Source organism: Aegilops tauschii, chromosome 5 (assembly GCF_002575655.3).
Source record: "Aegilops tauschii subsp. strangulata cultivar AL8/78 chromosome 5, Aet v6.0, whole genome shotgun sequence".
Taxonomy (NCBI): domain Eukaryota; kingdom Viridiplantae; phylum Streptophyta; class Magnoliopsida; order Poales; family Poaceae; genus Aegilops; species Aegilops tauschii.
Window position 1 is genome coordinate 280705458 of NC_053039.3, and position 21514 is coordinate 280726971.

General features: G+C 43.4%; 2 protein-coding genes across 6 annotated transcripts; one reads left to right on the top strand and one right to left on the bottom strand.

Moving 5' to 3' along the window:
- The first annotated feature begins 204 nt into the window (after window positions 1–204).
- Window positions 205–2640, top strand: LOC109742263 (PRA1 family protein H). The gene is made up of 4 exons (XM_020301349.4): window positions 205–693; window positions 832–971; window positions 2070–2141; window positions 2224–2640. Exons 1-4 carry the CDS (start codon window positions 269–271, stop codon window positions 2316–2318), a joined length of 732 nt encoding a protein of 243 aa, XP_020156938.1. The 5' UTR covers window positions 205–268; the 3' UTR covers window positions 2319–2640.
- A 1364-nt stretch (window positions 2641–4004) lies between these two features.
- Window positions 4005–21159, bottom strand: LOC109742266 (histone-lysine N-methyltransferase TRX1). 5 transcript variants are annotated; one of them, XM_045228870.2, is made up of 25 exons: window positions 20342–21159; window positions 20175–20226; window positions 20004–20078; window positions 19575–19788; window positions 18898–19021; window positions 18713–18817; window positions 18376–18572; window positions 17168–17260; window positions 16956–17053; window positions 16082–16240; window positions 15082–15207; window positions 14947–14994; window positions 14745–14862; window positions 14610–14675; window positions 14463–14524; window positions 14322–14378; window positions 14178–14246; window positions 13910–14057; window positions 13289–13552; window positions 12762–12823; window positions 12496–12573; window positions 11212–11307; window positions 10443–10546; window positions 10230–10370; window positions 4005–4417 (listed from the first exon to the last, which is right to left on the bottom strand). In XM_045228870.2, exons 1-24 carry the CDS (start codon window positions 21022–21024, stop codon window positions 10232–10234), a joined length of 3237 nt encoding a protein of 1078 aa, XP_045084805.2. In that variant the 5' UTR covers window positions 21025–21159; the 3' UTR covers window positions 4005–4417; window positions 10230–10231. The 5 variants fall into 5 exon arrangements, with proteins under 5 accessions (XP_045084805.2, XP_040245834.2, XP_020156942.3 ...); XM_040389900.3 differs by having other exon boundaries at window positions 13910–14060; XM_020301353.4 differs by having other exon boundaries at window positions 13910–14099.
- Window positions 21160–21514: the final 355 nt, after the last annotated feature.

Below are 21514 nucleotides of genomic sequence, written 5' to 3' on the forward strand. Positions count from 1 at the left end.
TCTAACGAGAGGGAAAACATGACACAGATGAGGCCATTGTAATGATAGCCTCAATTTAGGGCATTGGGTGAGAAAAAATCAAACCAATGCCTCATTATTTTTCTACCTAACTGGGCTGCTCTAAGATTGTGCCAAAAATATTTCCGTTCCCCATCCCACGGCGCACGCGCGGTCGCTCCTCCTGATCTTCTTTAAGTTGAAGAGAAGAGAAACACGCTGCAAAGCAGCCACCACCCCTGTCCTCCTAATCGTACGGCCCAGCGGCGCCATGTCGTCGTCGTTCAAGCCCAACCCCCTCTCGCTGAGCGTACCGGACCCCGCTCTCGACCGCTGGCTCCGCGACTCCGGCTACCTCGACCTCCTCGACTCCTCCGCCCCCGCACCCGCCGCCGCCGCCCCAACACGCGCCAGCCCCGCATCCACCTCCTCGGGGGCCGGCGCCGCCGCCGACCTCCTCGCCTTCGCGCGCACCCTAGCCTCTCTCCTCGCGCTCAACCCCTTTGCGTGCCTCTCCGCCGCCGACCTCGCCGCGCCCACCCCCTCCTGGTCCCTCGCCTTCATCGGCGCCCCCGGCGTCGCCTCCTACTCCTGGCCCCCGACCCCCACCCAGGCCCGACTCCGCGTCCAGGAGAACGTCCGCCGCTACGCCCGCAACTATGCCGCGCTATCCATCCTCGTCTTCGCCTGCTGCCTGTATATGCCACTGCTATCTGCCCTCGTTCCTTCATCCTGCCTTCGTTTCGTTATCTTTAGTGTCTTTGCATGTCCGTGCGTGCGGATGGAGTATTAAAGCAGCTGCTGCTGCTGCTGTCTGTGGCGGCATGTGTGCAGGTACCGGATGCCTATGTCGCTGCTGGGGTTGCTGGCAAGCCTCGCCGTGTGGGAGGCTGTGCGGTACTGCCGGAACCGGTGGGAGCTCGCCACACGAGCGCCCGGAATTGGGCAGGCTCTTCTGCACTGTGCCCAGATTGGTGAGTGTTGGGTTTCGAATGCAGTTTCTGCGCAAACATTGCTAGTGCAATGATGAAACGAGCTAGGTGGAATTCATTTGCAGCAGCATTACTGACAGTGTAGAGGCATAGGTCCTTTGTTTTCTAGTATAAATAGATAAGATTGGTAGTGAATATATATGGAATTCATTTCTTAATATTCTTGTGGGGTAGAAAGAATATCTTGAACAGAGCAACGTACAGGTTGGAAGACTTATTTTTTCTTTATGATGATTCTGACGTGTTTGCTTCGTTAATTTTTCAGCAACTTTGTAAATGCTTCGAGCAAGAAAAATGCCACAAAGTTCTATTTTCTTCAAGAAATTATAGATAATATGACAAAACACATAACTTGTTAAAGTTGTTCAACTTAGTCATAATATATACTCCCTCCGTCCCAAAATAAGTGACTCAACTTTGTACTAACTTTGTACTAAAGCTAGTACAAAGTTGAGTCACTTATTTTGGGACGGAGGGAGTATTTATTATGTAATTTACTGATTATCCCATGCAGCATGTTTCTTATTCGCTATTTATATCATGAGGAGCTGTCACACAGTACACATTAAGAATAATTCCTCATTTATTTTTTCAATTATTCATTTCTTGATCAATTGGAAAATATTTGTACAAACTGTGGAGTTTAATCCATGTGCCCAGTACATACATGGATGGGAGTTGCTCGTTGCTCATTGCATAACTTGAAATCTCAGATGCAATGGCGCTAGTGCAGCAACCTGGTTTTTGATGCGTAAAACACAAACCTTAAGGCCTACTCCCTCCGTAAAGAAATATAAGAGTGTTTAGATCATTCAAGTAGTGATCCAAACACTCTTATATTTCTTTACAGAGGGAGTACATTCTTAGGACAGTGCCAGGTTACCAATTTTCTTTCACACCTTGATCCCACCTGCACAGATGATTTTAAGACACATGGGTCATGTTGATCGTTCTTTTCGTTTTGAATACCATACCTGTGGTTTGGTGCTATCCTGTTTAAGCTTTCTTTTATTTTGAATGGTGTTACCTGTACTCTGATGCTCTCGTCTCTAACTATCCGTCGGTTTTGCTCCTGAACAGCCACTGCTGTACTACTATATGTATGCAACCTGCAGTTTGCTCTTGTGTATGCCATTGGGTTGAGTTATGCAGGTGAATGAACCCTTTTACCTCTCTCCTTCCTTTCCGTTTCTTCTGATTATTCTTGTATAACTCAGTGTGCTATGTTTTGCAGTCATGATGCTGCATGCTTCTCTTCGGAAGTTGACTCCCTCAAGCCTATCTGTTCCAGCAAATAAGAATAGGAGGGCACAACCAAGACGAAGCTAGTTGCCATTGGAGGTAGGCTGCAGATGGCAGGTACATTGCCACGTCGTAGTACGGTGGAGCCACTGCCCTGAAAGCGATTCTACACCTAAGATCGTGTGCTCCGACTATATACGCCATTCAATCCTTCCACAGGGTTATGTCAAAAGATATTGGCTGCATGAGTTCGGAGACGGGGAAGACGATTGCAAGAGTGAAACTGTAAGCACAGCGGAATGTGGGAACAATGTGTGCTTACAATCCTAGGACTGTAAAATCCAGTTTTGGCATTAAAGAATTTTTGGAAGAAATTTCGGAGTTCTTAATACAGTGTTGCTAAAGCACATCTAGATGTGCCATAAGTATTGCACTTATGTCCTTGATCTTGCACGGAAGTTTGTGTGGGTAATATCTTTTTTCTTTTTCTTTTTCTTTTCTTAATAAGGCTGTTGGAAGCCAATTGGGCCTCTGGGGTTTCCTCTCTACAGCCCTCTGCTTTGGGTTTTTCTCCTTCACGCTCCCTTGTCTTAGAAATAATGCTCCCTTGTCTTGGAAATAATCTAAAGTGAATCGATATTTTTCTTTTCTTATCCTACTGGAAACCACATGTCCTGCATTAACTTAATTAAAGCTTACCAATATTGTTAAACTTAATTAAATATTGCCGATATTATGTCCTGCATTGAAATCAAATCAAATTTTACCAAAACCTCAATTAAATTAAAATGTTTCTTGCCTTCTTCTACCTATACTCCAATATGATGGGTGTAAGGTAATATGCTTGACTCGATTGGTGTTTAACACTGAAATATATATGCCTCATTCCAACACACGGACAATTTTTTTTAACACAATAGACGCAAACGCTAATACATACACATATACCCATCCCTATGAACGCAATGCCCTATCTCTATAAACACCCTTGAAAGACTGAGCTGGCATATAATTTTGAAATTGACGAAGTTGCCAAAAACATCTTCGCAGGCGACGGAACATATCCCACTGAACGCACATCGTTCAAAGGCTAAAATAAATCAAGGAACATGCGACCATCAATGCCAAGTCACAAGCAATGTTTAATGTTGAAGCAATGAGGCGCCTCTTCCTTTCTGAATAGTTACTCCCTCGGTTCCAAAATATAAAAATGGTATTACATTTTAGGACGTTGGGAGTACATCTCAATTACTCGGACAATAATTTCATAACTGAACCTGCACGATTGATGCTCTTGTGTTGCCATGATACATGTTCTATAGTGGGAAGTAATATACATGTGGTCTCATGCAACACTTCATTTATTAAGTCATAAACTCATCTTGTTTTAATATGTGTGATGCTACTCATATGGTGAATAACTAGCTATATTACTCAATTTGTCTCTCTCATTAATTAGCTGCCACATCATCTTTTTTCTTAGGTGTCAACTATGTTACTCCCACTGTACTACAGGTAGTCTCATGTGTGCTAGTCGTGATGCATGTTAACATCGTTGATTTGTGTTAATTCATGATATATGTGCCATCAGCCCATCATTTGGTATTACCGCCACCTAGGGGTGTGCTTTTTTAGGCAAATGTTACACAAGACAAGACCTTGAAAAGCGACTTCAAACACCAAAAACAAGCAGCAGCCAACAAATCAGTAACAGCATGTCCGTTACGACAGGCACGTTAGCAAAAGAAAATAAACACGAAGCCAGGCACATGGTTTACAACTGATAACAATTAGCATTAGAAAGTCTTTCAGTCACCACTTAACATCATGACTTCTTAAACATCAAATGGGCTGTGCCTATGGCAGGGCACACTGGAAACAGTGAATGGCCGAATTACATGTAAACTCTGAATATTTTTGAATTTTGATGCCCTACATGATCATCAATTTCAGTTATGGTAGGCAATCATGCATGTTGGATTGCCCAACCTACTTCTGAGTATCTATACACTACACTGGCATTCCATCTAAAACAATGTGAGAATGAATCGTTAGCATTCCTAGAATCATAAAGCCGGTCAATTTGAGAATATCACAGCAAGCACTGGCAGCACCACAGTTCTCAGGCAGCACCGCAGTTCCTCAATTCGGTAAATCCAAGCCTTGGGCATTTCCAGATACTCACTCTGCGAAAATTGAAGTGTCAGAATGGCTGCAATCACGTAATCACAATAACAATTTTGTTAAAATATATTTGCTAGACGCCTCGATTGGTAGGGCTACACATAGCATTGACTCCAGTGGAATACCAATACTTCCGATAATATCCGGCTGAGCATCTCCAAGGGCAAGTAGCAAATTTTAGCCCCATATGTCTGCGGACAGCAGGGATCGGGCTCCTCCATTTTCCGCCCCTACAACAGCGGGGTCCATTTCACCCCTCCCCATTTGTTGGCCCCATTTTCTTGCCCTTCTCATTTTTTTTCAAACAAACTTGTTGAATACTAGAAAGGTTTAGATTGAACATAGAAATAAACAGTTCAAATTTAAAAATACATAATTCAAACATAAATATTATCCAGAGTACATAGTTCAAATTTAAAGATAATGATTTGGTCTGTTTGGGGTGGGGCCGGCTTGTCGGGTCTGACATGGCGGACATGTCCAGACAGCCCATATCTGACCAACATTTGAGCTGGGTTTAGGACGGTCCGAACTGTACGGACAATGGGGCCGGTTTGGGGAGGACCGTAGGACCGGTATTTTTTGTTTGGACTGCCCGGGTGTGGTGTTTAAATGGGCAAGGGTCAGGCTCACCCCTTGGTGAGTCGTATGTTGATATGGATACAGTGATAAGTGGGCAAGGATAAGGTCATCGCATCCTTAGTGGCACGCTACATCGATGCCCAGGTGTAATGAAATATGAGCAAGGGTCTTCGCATTTGACTTGACAAATGCGAAGGGTAAGGAAGCTAGCCAAGCCAAGTAGGATCCGCTTAGGTAGCTCGAACGGAGGGTCCCTGGCGGGTAAGTTACGGGAGTTAGTTGATACAACGGTGAGGAAGGTGCTGATATCCTATGCATCCAAGAAACCAAATGGAAGGGATGGAAGGCGAAGGAAGTGGAGTGTGCCACCGTCAAGCTGGTTGTTAAGCTGCAAGAGGACCAAATTATCCTGGTCAAGCTGGTCGTTGGGGACTTGATTCTCGATGTCATCAGCGTGTATGCCCCTCAAGTAGGCCATGATGTGAGCACCAAGAGGGAGTTCTAGGTAGGCTTGGAAGACATGGTTAGGAGTGTACCTATTGGCCAGAAGCCCTTCATAGGAGGAGACCTCAATGGCCACGTGGGTACATCAAACACAGGTTCATAGGAGGAGACCTCAATGGCCACGTGGGTACACCAAACGCAGGTTTCAAAGGGGTGCATGGGGCTTTGGTTATGGCAGCAGGAATCAAGAAGGATAGGATGTCTTAAGCTTCACTTTAGCCTATGACATGATCATAGCTAACACCCTCTTTAGAAAGAGAGAATCCCATCTAGTGACTTGTAGTGGTGGTCAACGCTCTAGCCAGATTGATTTCATCCTCTCGAGAAGAGAAGACAGACGTGTTTTTGCCTAGATTGTAAGGTGATACCTAAAGAGAGTGTTGTCCCACGACATAAGCTTGTGCTGGCTGACTTCCGCTTTCGGATATCTGTCTGGCGGAATAAGTGCACCAAAGTCGCTAGAACGAAGTGGTGGAAGCTCAAGGGTTCAAGGAGGGGGTTATTAAGGAGGGCTCTTGGGAGGAAGGAGGTCATGCAAACAATAGGTGGATGAAGATGGCAACTTGAGTTGGAAAGGTGGCTTCAGAGGAGTTTGAGGTGAAGAGGGGAAGTAGAAGCAAAGCAAAGGTTACCTAGTGGTGGAACAATGATGTCCAGAAGGCTATTAAGGAGAAGAAAGAATGTTCGCCTACACCTGGATAGGAGTGCAGACAACATATAGAAGTACAAGGTGACAAAGAGACCACAAAGCGAGCCGTGAGTGAAGCAATGGGTCGGGCCTCTTTCAGCGTTTAAACATGAGGGAAGCGAAAGGGACAACTACAAGGAAGATGGGGAATGTCAACCTAGTCAAATGCATCAAGGATGGAAAAATCAACTTCTGGTTAAGGACAAGGAGATCAAGAACAGATGGCAAGAGTACTTCAACAAACTGTTCAAAGGAGAGAATGAGAGCTCAGCCATTGAGCTGGACGACTCCTTTGATGATACCAACAACATTTTGTGCAACCAATCCGTCTGAGATCAAGGAGACTTTAAAAAGGAAGAAAGCAAGCAAGGTGATGAGCCCTGATTGTATCCCAATTGAAGTGTGGAGATGCCTTGGAGTGTGGCTAACTAAGTTGTTCAATCTCATTTTTAGGAACAAGATGCCCAAAGAATGTACCAACTTCAAGAATAAGGGGGATATTCAAAGTTGTACTAATTACCGTGGATTAAGTTGATCAGCCATAAAATGAAGTATGGGAGAGTCACTGAGCACCGCGTACGAAGAATGACAAGCGTGATCAAAAATCAGTTTGGTTTCATGCTTGGGAGGTCGACCATGAAAGTTATTTTCTTGGTACGACAACTTATGGAAAGATAAGGGGCACAAAAAAAGACCTGCATATGGTGTTCATTGACTTGGAGAAGGCCTACAATAAGAGACCACAGAATGTCATATGGTGGGCCTTGGACAAACACAAAGTCCCAACAAAGTACATTACCCTCATCAAGACATGTGCGATAATGTTGTGACAAGTGTTCAAACAAGTGATGATGACACCAATGACTTTTCAATTTTAAAATAGGACTGCACCAAGGGTCAGCTTTGAGCTCTTAGGGCAACTCCAACGCGGATCAGCAAAACGGACATCATCAAATGTCCGTAGGCACATCCGGACGTGTCCACGAACAGCGATGGGGGCGGAGGCCATCCAATCGTAGTCACCAAATGTCCGCCCCATTTCAAACGGATTTTTCAAAGAAGGTTGATATTTGTTAAATTTTGATATACTACAACCAAAAAGGACAAAATTTAACAAAGTTCCAACTAAATTGAACAAAATTTTAACTAAGCCTAAACTAAACTAAGTGAGGTGCCGGACGATGACCTGGAAGGCATGGCCTCCAAGGCCGTCGACAACTTGTCGTCGTCACCATCGCCGTCCTTCCAGTGACGGAAGGCCCGCCAATGGTCGCGGCAGCCCTCATCGGCCGCCGTAGCACGCTCGTGATGCAGCTGCTCCACTGCCTCCATCTAGCACCGCCTGCCATTGCCTTTGAACCGGGCCAAGCGCTCGGACTCCTCCAGCCCCTCTTTGTGGAGCTGGTCGTTGATCCGGCAGTGACGAGTGGAGGTCTCCATGGTGGTCCTGGACCGATCAATGGCCCAAGCCTCCGGAGGCACTTGTCCGCTGGGACCCAAGGCGCCGTGACCTCCGACAGCAGAACGACGCTCCCGGCACCCCGCCTCGGAAGCCACCCGGGAAGCCGACATTACTGTGCAGGACAAGTCGTCGTCACCACCACAGAGGTATTAGGCAAGGCAGTCGCACGCTTTGGAGATCGCCGGATAGGGAGGCTCCTCCTTCACGGCGACCGGGTGCCAGACTGTCGCCAAGGCGGGGAAGATAGCTCCTTCACGGCGACAACCAGGCGCCACTGGCTCTCGGACTGCCAACAGCCAGGGACGGCGGCACCACCTCCTTGCTGCGCAGGGGACTACGGCCCCTTCATGCGGCGTTTGATTTGGATACCGTTGTTGAGCGAGAGCGGCAAGGAAGACGGCACCGGACCACAGTCGTACCGCAACTCCTCGTCCGTCGCGGCAGCCTCAGCAAAGAGGGGCGGTTGTTGCTACTCCACGACGTTTGAGGAGATGGGCTCCGGCTTCACCTACAACGGAGCGGTTGATGCTGACGGGCCCAGAGAACGTGATCGTCGACACCAGGAGCTCCCGCCAGGGCCGGGGAGGGGGGGGGTCGCGGAGAACCACTTCGAGCCGTCCGACTTGCCCATCACGGTGGCCGGAGCTGGAGTTCCACGGATTTGGGGGAGGAGAGGCAGGGGTGTAAGGTTTGCGTTTGCGGTCAGCCAGCTTAAATACCGGGGCAAACGAACCGGCTATGCTTCAACACGGGCAGCAAACCAAGTAGGCTTCTCGGACAACGTGCTGATGTGAATGCCAGACGGCTGGCAGGTCAACACACATAAATGCATGTAGCGAAATGTCTCGTCATCTCATCCGATTACGTCCTCTTTGACTGGTATGAATGCGGCGCGAAAAACAGAGTGAGAATTCTAGGCGGAGCGGAACGAGGGTTGTTGACATGGGCTCGCGTTGTCGGAGGCCTACATGGCAGATCTCCGGATGCCTCCCCTACGTCTGGTTCCGATTTGTGAGATTTCGAATGCCCAGACAAATTTGGTGATCAATGTTAGATGGCAAAAAATGTATGGGATGTCTGGTCCAGACATTTAGGGGTTATTTGGTGATCCGCGTTGGAATTGCCCTTATCTTTTTGCTTTGGTGATGGATGAGGTCGCAAGGGATATACATATTCCATGGCATATGCTCTTTGCAGATGATGTGGTGCTAGTCGGACAGGGGTTAATAGAAAGTTAGTTGTGGAGACAGACTTCGGAATCGAAAGGTTTTAGGCTTAGTAGGATTAAAACCAAGTACAAGAGGTGTGGTTTCATCATTACTATTAGGCATGAGGAGGTTAGCCTCGGTGAGCAGGCGGTACCTTAGAAGGACACCTTTTGATGTTTGGGGTACATGTTGCAGAAAGATGTTGATATTGATGCAGATGTGATCCATCGAACCAAAGCAAATGGATGGCGTGGCACCAAGCTTTTGGGGTCCTCTGTGACAAGAGTGCCACAAAACCTAAGAGTCAGGTTCTATAGGACGGCGATTCGACATACAGAGACCTAAAGGATTGGAATATCATCAAAGAACTAGCCATGGATAGGGGGATGTGGAAGTTAGCTATCCACGACAGAACCATGACTAGGTTACAAGATCTTATGGGTTTCAACTCTAGCCTGCCCTAATTTGTTTGAGACTAAAAGCTTTGTTGTTGTTGTGTCCGGACTGTCTGTCCGAACAATTGGGGCCGCTATGGGGAGTCCCCTTGGATATGCGCTGAAGCTGATCAAATTTTCCATGACCAGTATAGCCGGCTCCTAACAGCAAGCTGATAACCACCTCATTCCTGATAACGATTCACTATTCTATAGGTCTAACCCATGCTAAGTCAAAGCGACCGACTCATGCTTACATAATGATATACCAATCCAGATGTCAAGCAGCAAACTGCTCGATTTTGCACCAGTCTTCACAATTATTGAGACATGGTACATGTCCAGGGACATCCATTATTTTCTGCCCGATCAAGTCTTTGCAGCAGTAACCAGAGGGGATAGTATTAGCGCTGAGATGCACTAACTTTATGGATGCTTTTAGCCAATCCTAACTGATTCAATCTAGAGAACCAACACAAGCCAAGAGTGTGTTATGAAAATTTTAACCAACTCACTAATAAAAACCATTCAACATTATATATTCATACGCTAAACTAAACCATGTTCAGAAATAATTAACATCAATCCTTGTTCATACAACCCTGGTGGTGGGGGACGCAACTCCTGTGCATCGATCATGAGACCTATGACAAATACGGAGTAATTGCTAACCCCCTTTAACATTGCAATACAGGCCTTAATTAGTGTTGAAGAGTTGTAATTGTCATACACATAACATGTAAATTCCATAATTTTTGGAGGACTTCCTCCACATCATGTGTATCTATTAGAGCTTGCACCCAAAGAAACGTCGATAGGGCATCAGACACCATAAGCAATGTGCCGCCATTTATTATTGAATTGGAGAAATAGATAAAATGATAAATATTGTCGGTAGTTCGACTTCCCACTAACACTTGCATAGGAAGGACTGACCATTAGTCTTTCTGCTGAAATAATTCACTCCTGGTGACTCTTATTTTGGTTGATTGGACCTCTGCTTCAACATCATTAACAACTCCCCGGCATTTTGGAAATCCACAATAACAAGGAAGCCGTTGTTCATTCGAAACAAACCTGAATAAAGCATATAAATTATTGGTAAAACTACAACGTGAGACCAAAAGCAATATGATATTCAGATCTGACCTATAATCATAGGTCAACTCTTCCCATGGGTCTATGTCCCGCTTTGCAAAAATGATGATATGCTCATCCCCAAGAACACTTATCACACGCGAATAACAATTAGGCTGCAATGATGAAGAGATGTCATGAAAATTGCCTACCAAAATACCATAAAAGCAAATATAAGATCAAAAACTAAAAATGGTAAAGATTAGACTATAGAGTATGCCGGCAGCAGCTATATGACGAAACCATTCCCATCAACCGGATCACTCATGTATGCACTATGCAGTAACACAATACATCAGTATGTCATCATTAATAGTAGTGCCTCTGAATTGTTAGAACAAATAATTTGATCTTTAATAAGCTGACACAACATAAGGCCAACATACAAAGTATATTGGTAAAGCTGATTATTCCCTTATCTTCAAACAAGTATAAATTTTTCATAACTCGTTGTGAAAAATTATTTGCTTCAAAAGAGACATCCTCATGCCAATTGTACTATATTCCTTTTTCATGCTGATTTCTTATTTTGGTGAAAAAAAATATGGCCAGAATAGGCACAGGTAATGTTCAACATGAATTTCCTCAAAATATACCCCGTTGTCCAACTACCCATATGTACAGTAGGTAGTGGCCCAGAATTCGAAGAAATACCATGCCAAGGTTATACAACAATTAATGAGGATATAATCCATACTCCTCGGCACATAAAAGATATGAAGGGATCTGAGCTGCTAACAAAGTGGAAAGCACATGCATAGTAGACCAAGATTTTTCTTACCTCGCATGAGTGATTGATCAAATGGGCTATGCTTCCTGCTCGTGTAGCGTCAATAACACGCTCATCATCTATCCTGAACATGTATGTCCCAGCACCCTGCATAGAGTTACTTTGAGTAGTTAACAGATTGTAATTAATATCCAGGTAGAGCATAGTTAGATAACAGGTGTTTTCTACCAGTATCATGGAGGCATGTATACTGAGCTAACGTTTTGAGACAGTGGGTACCAAGCTGGACCATGTGTACCAAATATAAAGTTAATTCTAACATACATTGATTAGTGTAATAGTGACAAGCATGCGAGCAGAAGCTATTAGATACAAGAGATGTCCATTTATGACTGGCAGTGAGAAAATATATGTATGGTCTATAATCTTCTAATTTATGTACAGTACTGTCGGAATTTTTAGTCCTCTAATGGCCCTTCATTCAATCCCTTTCATTTTCTTTGTTTAACCAAATCGGGTACATGGTTCTCTCCTGACATTTGCGTCCCTCAAATTCTTTTCACAATACTTCGATTTAAAAGCTACTCCATCTGTCGCTATTTACATGGCGCACACGTTATTCGAGGTTCAACTTTGACCAAAAAATGTGGGTTGTGTCACAACACGTGCACCATTTAATTTGTACGTATTAAAATGCAGTTTGTACATTTTGATTACATATAATTAATATATTGTCGGTGAAATTAATGGTTGGAATTTTATCACAAACAACGAGGGCGACATGTAAATAGGGACGGAGGGAGTGTCAATTGTGAGTTTGGAGGGGGTTGAATTTCATATATTTGTTAAAATCGACAGTTGGTTTTATCAGTTGAAGGTCTGTTAATTCCAGATGTCATGAATATATGAGAATGGACAGTTGGTACCAGTTGAAAACTGGAAGTGCTCCACTTAAATGCTTACTTTTGTGGGGTTGAAAGTTACTATTCAACAACCTAAAGGTAGGAATGGGTTCTGTGTTCATTCTTGTCTCCACTGCCGCTGGCCAGCAACAAAACCATCGCTAGACGAAGGAGAGGCAGAGCGGGAAGCAGCAAGAGGGAAAGGGGCATGACATGGATGCTAGTGGCGTCATGGATAATGGTCAGAGCACACAGGGTCAGAGGACGTGTGGGAAGGTCTCCACACCCATGCTCATGTAATAATAGCTGACACCCATTCAATATAAGATCATTGTACAAGCTACCATATTAAAAGCTGCAAAATTTTGTTGTGCATATTGACGTATCAACAATTCTGAACACCCAAAAGATGTAAATTCCAAACAGAACTTACCACCAAAGAATTGTATATACGCCGCTCTCTAAGGTCTGATATCGGTGGCCTAACAAGCTCCCCTATGTATTCGATCATCTGAACAAGTAGATACAAAATAGAGAATTTCAGAACATTAGCACAAATAGCATCACAGTCATCTTCAAATAACCGACATATTTTACTGTTTGCAGTGCTATCAGGCAGTTACAAAATCTTCCCTAAAAGAAACCCATCTCCTTTCCAGAAGCGACCACAATCTATAAGGGGAAGTTACAGAAACATACCATGTCTCCTGCCTTGTGTGCAACCTTTGCAAAAACACCAAACCCATGAATTCTTGATTTTCCTGCCAAGAAAAATCATAACATAAAACACAATTCATAGAAAGCATAAATCAGAATACCAAACTAATACTAAGCTTCAGTTATAATCCACCCACTGGCATGTCTCTTTATAGAGCTCATGCTAATATATGCACATGTTTTCACTGGACAGATTTATACCAAGATCGTATACACTTCCTATAGATTTGACTATTATTGCAGAAAATGATTCATCTAGCATCCACAAAAGAGTTAACAGAACAGCATAAATGATGAAGCATCAGTTGATAAATACTTATATGATACAGTATGTGTATTCAAGTTAAAGCAAAAAAAATGCTTTGCAAATAAATAAGACCACAAAACAATACTGTCTTAAATTTTCAAAACACACTTTTTTTCTTCAACAAGATAATAAAAAAGAAACTAATCATCTTCAGAAATCATGCTATGGAGATGCCATTGGTTCGAAGATTAGTAAAACTCACCAAAAGCTAGTCTCTTCCTGAATGTGGCCTTCATGCTTTTATATTTTTCAGCCATAGAAGACACATTGACAGAAGCTTCTTGTGATGCAGCATCCAACAAGGCGACTGATTGAATTGGTTCACAGCTAGTATCACAGCCTACTTTATTTTGGCAGTAGCCACTAACAATATAAGGCATGTTCTCCACATACAAACGCTTTACAGAAGCAGTAGCTGTAACTTGAGGTTGTTGTTGGCCTCTTCTCCGGTGAAAATTATAGGGCTCTGAACAAAGGAATGAGTAAACAGAGATGTCACCAAGGAGCGAGAACAGAATAGATAGGTAATCATAAGGATAGGAGATCGTCTACTAATAAACAAATATAGCCTTTTCAAGAACTAGGCAGCCCCCATAAGACTTCAAGATTCACTTTCAAACCAAAACAATAATAATAATATCTGAGCGACAAGCCGACAAATCTATATAAAAAAAGCTGAACAGGAGAGCAAAATTCAACAGGGCATATTGTTTAAGGTGTTTCTTTTGTGAGGATGGTTAAAAGTGACTATCTTAATACACAACCAAAATGAATATGTGCAGAACTTTTGGAAAGATGCTAGTCAAATAAACATTGCTATTACCAGTCCTTGCACAACCAGATGATGAAGCCGCGTCTGTCTGAACTAACTGAGCAGGGTTACCAAGATTACTTTCAAGAGATGGACGTTCAGTAGATGGTTGTCTGTGCTTCTTGCAATACGAGAGTAGACGAATACATGGGTCCTCATCCTCCTCAAGTAACATGAGATGGATTTTATCATCATCTTCAAGCTAAAATTAACATAATACTAATTAAGGTATAAAATTAGTCCCCAAGAAAGTAGGGTCACTTACATAGAAGTAATTTACCTCAACACATAGATCAGCAGCACGTGCACAGAGCGGGTGATATGCAACTCGACAAGTAGGATGTGAGCACTACATTGATGCATGGAGAAGGGTCATAATATATTATAGGTGTCACAACATAAGCTTAAACAGTTCCTGAAGTACCTGTATGCAAGCTCCATAAGCAACTGTACAGATGCTGCATAGAAGTTTCCAGCGGTCCTGGAGATAACTTAAAACTGAAAATGTTTCTACAAAAATGCTCCAAAAACTGTCACCGAAATCAAGAGAGAAAGGGGTGAAAACCTTGTTGATTTTGCTCAATCCATCAATGGGTTCCATTCTCTTTACATCTTTTAAGCAAGTTTCTGCAACCAATTTAAGATTAAGAAAACTAAAGTATGTCATGATATGATACCACTAAGAAAAAATATAGTGGTTAAGTTATTATACCAGGAATCCATATTGCACATGCTAGATGAGCCCAACGGCCATCTGTTGTAGGTTTCATTGCACCCCCTACAAACAGAGATTGCATCTTATAAGTACATAGCCTCGCTTTGCAATAAGTACAACACAATTGTATACCTGTGACAGGACATAGGCAGCATCGTGGGGACACGCGAGGTGCCCCAGGTCGGCACAGGTTGCACAACCAAAGTACTCCATTCAATGGTTCTAGTTCGCCATAGCACCGAGCATGAACCTGAATCACGTTAAGGCTGTCAGGATTTGTTAATACTTATATTTGACAATATTCATGGAGTTGAATGATCCTGTAAGTGCATACCATCATACGGCACTTGTCACATTGCAAGAACAAATTGTCTTCATACTCCTGGAAGGCAAAAGAGAATTTAAGTAACTTTTCAGTTTGATTACTTGCATTTTGAATAAGCATGAGAACAGGATTTGGATCATTTACCTCATCCATATCACATACACTGCAAAAGTCTAGATCTTTCCAATTAACATGAACAGCTCTGTAACCACGGAGGGTATCCCCACCATTTTCAAAATACTTCAAACACGACCTTGCATTTGGCAACTCCTAACAAATACACAAGTAACTTTGAAGTTAACAAAGATAAAGAATGGTATGCATTATCTAAAGCATACTAATATGAAGTCAATACAAAGAAGAAGGCAAAAGCCCTGACAGAGAAGGACATCACTACATGGCAACAATGATTTCCATTTTTCAATGAAACTTGTAAACACGCATCTACAATATGTGCATCAATGTTTTCACCAAAGACAACTCTTTTTTTGTGGAAAATGAAAGGAAATGCTGGTAAGGCGAGCACGGTAGTATCAAAGCATAAAAGTAGATTCACCAACATAAATGATTTATTCAATCCCAACCTCGGGGTGAACAAGATAAACAAAAAATATATTCTCCTTTTTGTCCATGAGGAAGAACTCAGACATTAAAGAACGCATTGGCTCTTTCCTGATCATAATGTAATACTAGTATGAATGAACAAAATATGAATTTGCAATAAATGGTAATGTCTCCTCATCCAACAAAAGGGCTATCTGAAGCAATGGGAAGCATCGCCAAACTAAGTAAAATAGAGTGTTGACTAACTTGAAATACTAGGTTGACGGCTGAAGTGTATGGCATCAGCCAATCACATATTCACAGAGACAACAAAACTTTCAATCCACAAAAGTCCAGTACCAGATACATGGGTGGGTATAAATCAAATAACCAATAATACTGAGCTGAAATACAAATAACAAAAGGCCATAGACAAAACTTAGACTTACAGAAATGATTATCAAAACAAATGTGCATTTATAAAAGAAACAAAAGACCTTTCTTAAAGATGAATTAATTGTCTAGCACCAATGCATTGCCTAACAAAAGTAATACTGATAAAATGAAGCGTGAAAACCATGAAAGCTATTTGTTTAAAAACCTGAATAAGCTGCCTAATTTGTGGGTTTGAAAAGCCAAACATGTCTGAACCAGATCTCTGACAAACATTTCCTTCCAGTTCCGAGGCAACATTGCACTGTTTTTGTTTTATCCTGCAGTATATCTCCTTCCAGCATGCATTAGGCGTAGAGCCATCAATCTGGTCAACAAAAGGCATCATGTTAGTAAATGTACAGATTTCGAACTGCTGAATTTGTCAAAATGCTGCTATCCAAGGTATATCAAGAGGGTTTCGCTGATAATCCTAAAATACGCTCTTTTTAATGAACTGTGCAGTGATCATTCAGAGCAGTAAATAAATTGGCTGATTTGAGAAGAGACTCAGTTTGTGGTTACTGCATTGTGTTGCACTTAACTTATTTTATAATCTGCTGCAGAAACTTAGCCACGGAAGTAGGAAATACCGAAATAATCTAATGAGAAGGTGATGCAACACAGCCAGGAATATATGAAGGCAGCTATTCACTGCAGTTCAAGGTACATTTAGTCACAATGCCACCTAAGCGAGCTTGATAGACGTATTATTAGAGCATCATCTACAAGTATAGTAAAGCAAACATTCCATCACAGCATCATGCAACATGCACAATGAGACGAGGACACTAGCTTATATATGTGAATTTCTTCATAATAGTAAACTAAATTTTAGCAAGTGACGCAGACAGCAATATTCATTGTTGATATTGCTAAGAAACTATCATCTGCATTGGTCCTTAGGATATCCCTTCCATACATGGCAATGCAACACAACATCATGATATGCTTTACGCTTATGCTTAACACTAAAGATTCAGCAAAATGGAGTACCAACATTAACAGGATCGGTACTAGTACAAAAATTTCAATCTGCTTACCTGCAATCCATCTTCAGAGATCACCCTAAACAACGGTCGTGCTTTTATATCTGAATTCCTCAGTACTTCCATTTTGTAAGATGTTACTAGGTGTGGATCTGTGAAAGTATTACAATGTACTCATAAAACATACTCTCATGAGAGTAAACTGTTCCAAAATGGAACACCAAATTTCATGCAAGCTTGATGACAGTCTGGAGCTGAACAAATACCTTTTACTGATGCGAACTTCCTGAAAGCAGTATACCCTTCAGGCCATATGTGCATTTTGTTATGGAAATGGTCTGAATCAGATACTATCCTGCCTGGAAATAAACTCAAACAATCAGGTTTGTTATATACTCAGAAGAACGAACAAAGGAGGAAATGCAGACGCATATAAACATAAACATGCAGAGCTCAGTCAGCACCAAGAAAAGGGGTCAGCAGAAGATATACAACAGCATAAACAGAAGATGTATATGACAAATAAGAGCTCCATATATGCTCGAAGGCAATAGAGTGTCATCTTAAGTAATGTTCAGAATGATTTCTCTGATGGAAACCTTCTATGCCTACATTAAACACAATCAAAATGGAGTTTCAATGGTATAACTTTTATGGCACATAAAGTTAAATGACAAAATATGAAGACACAACATAAATTGGGATGGAGGGAGTAAATGGAAATCAATTATTTCTTTTGAAGGGTTATGGGTAGGAAGAACAAACTAAAACAGATCAGTGTTTTGGATTATTGGTGCTAGTGCAATCTGAACTGCATCATCCTTGAACATATAACATATGTCCATATCTCTGGAACAGATATAATTCCACTATCCAGCAAGGTTTTTGAGTCGACGAGTCGTTCTGGGGTAGCAACTCTTGACTAGTCGTGACTAGTCAAGACTCATGGTCGATGAGTCGACGTGCGACAGTCGACATGAGTTAGGCAATAGGTACAATAAACTTACCATAGTATATGTATACCTGGACATCAATAAAATTACCATAGTATATATATATACTTATTAATAGTCTAATAAAAAATGAGTCGTTCGACTCAAAAACCACGACTAGTCGATCGACTCATCCAACTAGTCGAGTCGACATGTTGAGCCGACCTGCCAGTTGCGACTCGTCAATTAGTCGGCGACTAGTCGCTCGACTCAAAAACAGTGCTATCCAGAAGTGCCAAGTCTGCTTGTGTCTCCCACCAAGGAAAACTTGCATAAAGCGGCAGCATCGTAGCTCAAAAAGGCAGTCCAAGATTCAAGTGAGAAACAGGGCATCCTTGAAATGGGTAGGATGGACATGCTTCCAGAGCATTTTTTGCATCTTTAAACTTAGCTGGTTACTCTATTTACGCACGCGCGCGCCGGGGGGGGGGGGGGGGGGGGGGGGGGAGTGGGGAGCTACTGTACTATTTGCTCGAACATACCTAGGTTGCTCACACGAAGATTCCCTAGTTCTATTTGAGTCATTTCAGCATCCTCTCCATTTTCTTCTGCTCTTTCTTCTGATAAATTATCACAAGAGCCTATCGCGTCATCTTGGCCATTAACATCAGAACCATCATTTTCAATGGATTTCCGAAGTTGCAACATATTTTCTGGAAGCTGTTGGGTGAGGAGAAACCTACACAATCGATATTTTTCAGTATCATACCAATAGGGCATCATGAAAGATAACAGAAAATCTTTCAAGTCTATGATGTGTATTCAGGAAAAAAAAAACAATTATTGCTTAAAAATATATAAGAGGTTCTGGACTCATACTCCTTGGCTTCTTCTAAGCCTCGGGAGAAGCGTGCTTGCTTGCATTTGAGATGCAAGGAAGAAAGAAGGCCATTCAGAAAGGGCACCGCCTGCTTCAACTTAATCCTGAGGTAGAAACACAACTTTAGTGTACTGCTTTGAAAGAAAAAGAAAAAATATGCTATAATCTTTTCACAGAACCAAACCTTGCAAAATCATGGGTGCCAAAGAATTGAACAAGTATTGATTGATCTAACCGAATTGGCTTGAGGGCCCGGCTAGCATGAACATTTGACTCGTCCACTATAACAGCTGGCCACATTGCATGACCTGTTGAGGCACACTAGGCTCATTACATGAGAACAAATTTCAAGTCACTGAGAAAAGTGAGAGCCTACACGTAAAAGGGAGCACTGAAAGATGGCAAATCAACCACATAACTGAATGAAACAATTGAACAGAAAGGGAAATCCATGTCACTTGTTTACTTTAGGAATGTAGGAATGCGGAGGAAAATAGCACTCAATTATCAAATAACAAGTATGACAGGTAATTGAGGAGATGAATAATGAAAATGTTAAATAATAAATCAATACTGGGCTTAACATTAGAAAGCATTTTCTGCAAAAGAGACAGTTAACCATCTAACACATGTGATGTGCACGAGAAATCAAATAAAGTTGTAAGTTGATGCAAAACTATAATAAACACTATAATAAATAAAGTATCACATGGTAAAAGTTCAAAGTAATCTGGATAATGACTACAAACAATGGAATAAAACTTGTGATGACTGACAGAATAAACAGAAAGGACCGTTGGCATCTAATCGCAGTTAACAGCTGGAAGCATCGGCACTCATAAGAAAAAGACATAGGAGTACCTGTTATTTTAGCCCACACTAGATCATCTGGATCAAGACCTTGGTAGTCATGAAAGCTGACAGCAAGTGCAAGCAGCTCATCGTATCCCTTCTTATCCAGGTTAGATGTTCCAAATTTCAGGTTCAGGCTCTTCATTTCCTCGGATGAAATGGAAAACTGTATCCTTTCATTAGCTAGGGTAAGGTCTTCTGCTTCACCATCATCATACTTCACCTGCAATTCGTTTAGCTTTAGATATCAACTACACAACATTTCACATGGCACTCTTCATAGTGCAGACATTACATGGAAAACAGAGTGGTACATAACGAGCCTTTTAGTAAGGAAAATGCAGAAAAGATTATCAAATTCAACTGTGGATAATCCACTGAGGCACAGCAAATTTTCATGAATAAGAAAAATAAGAACCAGGGATGTAGAAAGCATACAGAATGCTTCTTGGTTAGTTCCGTGTAGGCCGTGATGGAACCCTTGTACCAATCATCATCTAGGGGCCAGAAAACCTGCATTCACCATCAAAATTCAGGCCCCAGTTTGGCTGCATTCCATATAGTGATGAAACAACCACATGCTCACAACAGACGTCGTCAAGAACTTACCTTGCACACTAAACCGACAAACGCCTGCGGATCGGCACCCTGAATTTCCAACCTGCGACAAAGCCAGCGTCAAAATTACACAGAGAACAAGTATTCTAGTTGGCCGTTCCTTGTTGCTGAAGCCGTGAGGAGAGTTTCATTGCGAAGCAAGCACAGATCCAACTTACTCTACCCATCTCTTCTCAGATGGAGAGGCGGCCTCCAGCTGGCTGCTGCGGCGCCGTCGCCTCCGGGGCGCCGAAGTGCTCTCCTTCTGCACTCCCCCTCTGCGCCTCGGCTGCCGTCGCCCCAGCAGCTCCTCCCCGTCTCTATCCGCGCCCAATGCAGGCGGGGCGGACCCCAGGCTGAGCAGCTCGTGCTTGAGCGGGCGCTTCCGCCGCGAGCCCCTGCCCAGCGCCTCCTCCTCCTCCTCCTCCTCCTCCTCCTCCTCCGGCTGCCGCGGCGCAGTGGCGGGCGAGGACGGCCGTGGCTCCTCGAGCCGCGGCTTCTTGCGGCGACGGCGGTAGTAGACGATCACGGGCGGCTTGCCGCCCGCGGCGGCGGAGGCGGAGCTGCGGGGCTTCTTGGGGGGCGGGCAGGGGGCGGTGGAGGAGTAGACGCGGCCGAGGGGGAGGTAGCGCATGGGGTGGTCCCCGTCCTCCCCCTCGTCCTGGTGCACGAAGCTCCCCTCCACGGCGATCACCATGGCCGGCGGGTAGGGTTTCGGGTGCCGCTCCTCCAGCGCTGCACGCCCTAGGGCTTTCGGGGATTTGGGGATTGCAGGGGGGTTCAGTGAGGGGGGGAGGTTCCCGTTTGGGGTGGGCGACGCGTCGCCAAATCTTTTGGGGGGGCTCAGCGCGGGAGCTAGCATCGCCTCCGCGCCTCTCTCTATCTCTCTCACCGCGGAGCTGGATGGGGATTTCCCGATTTCTTTTCTCCGCGGCAACCCTCCTCCGCTCTGCTGGCTGCTGCGCCTGCGCTGCTGTCTCCCGTTGTTGCCAGTGCCAGTGTGCATTGCCCGTTTGCTGGTCTTCTCGCCATCATACCACGGGGTCTCTGCGGTCTTCTTTTCTTCTCCGTCAGTGTTCCAATTAGGCTTCGAGTTAGATGTAAGAAGAATATGAATCCCGATACAATAATAGTATTTCTAGACAGATTTTATACTTGCATTGGGGTCTATCAAAGTGCATGGTATCCGGCTTAAACATTCAAATATGGAAAAAAACGCAAACCAGTCGATTTGAAACGGACGGCTTGGGGCCATTGAATCTAAAACGAGCGGCGAGATCATCGTCTTCTTCCTCCGACCGTTTTTCTTCCCGCGCTCTTCATATTCATCCTCTCCTCTCTCATGGGACAAA

Bases quoted from the DNA above. Each gene is read 5' to 3' on its own strand.
- LOC109742266 (XM_020301353.4), bottom strand. From the start codon at position 21,024: ATGCTAGCTCCCGCGCTGAGCCCCCCCAAAAGATTTGGCGACGCGTCG. The intron at 17,054-17,167 runs GTATTTGTTCAG...ATACTTTCACAG, and splicing joins GAAGTTCGCATCAGTAAAAG to ATCCACACCTAGTAACATCT. The intron at 14,379-14,462 runs GTTTTCACCCCT...AGTTATCTCCAG, and splicing joins GATTGAGCAAAATCAACAAG to GACCGCTGGAAACTTCTATG.
- LOC109742263 (XM_020301349.4), top strand. From the start codon at position 269: ATGTCGTCGTCGTTCAAGCCCAACCCCCTCTCGCTGAGCGTACCGGAC. The intron at 972-2,069 runs GTGAGTGTTGGG...GCTCCTGAACAG, and splicing joins TCTGCACTGTGCCCAGATTG to CCACTGCTGTACTACTATAT. The intron at 2,142-2,223 runs GTGAATGAACCC...TATGTTTTGCAG, and splicing joins CATTGGGTTGAGTTATGCAG to TCATGATGCTGCATGCTTCT.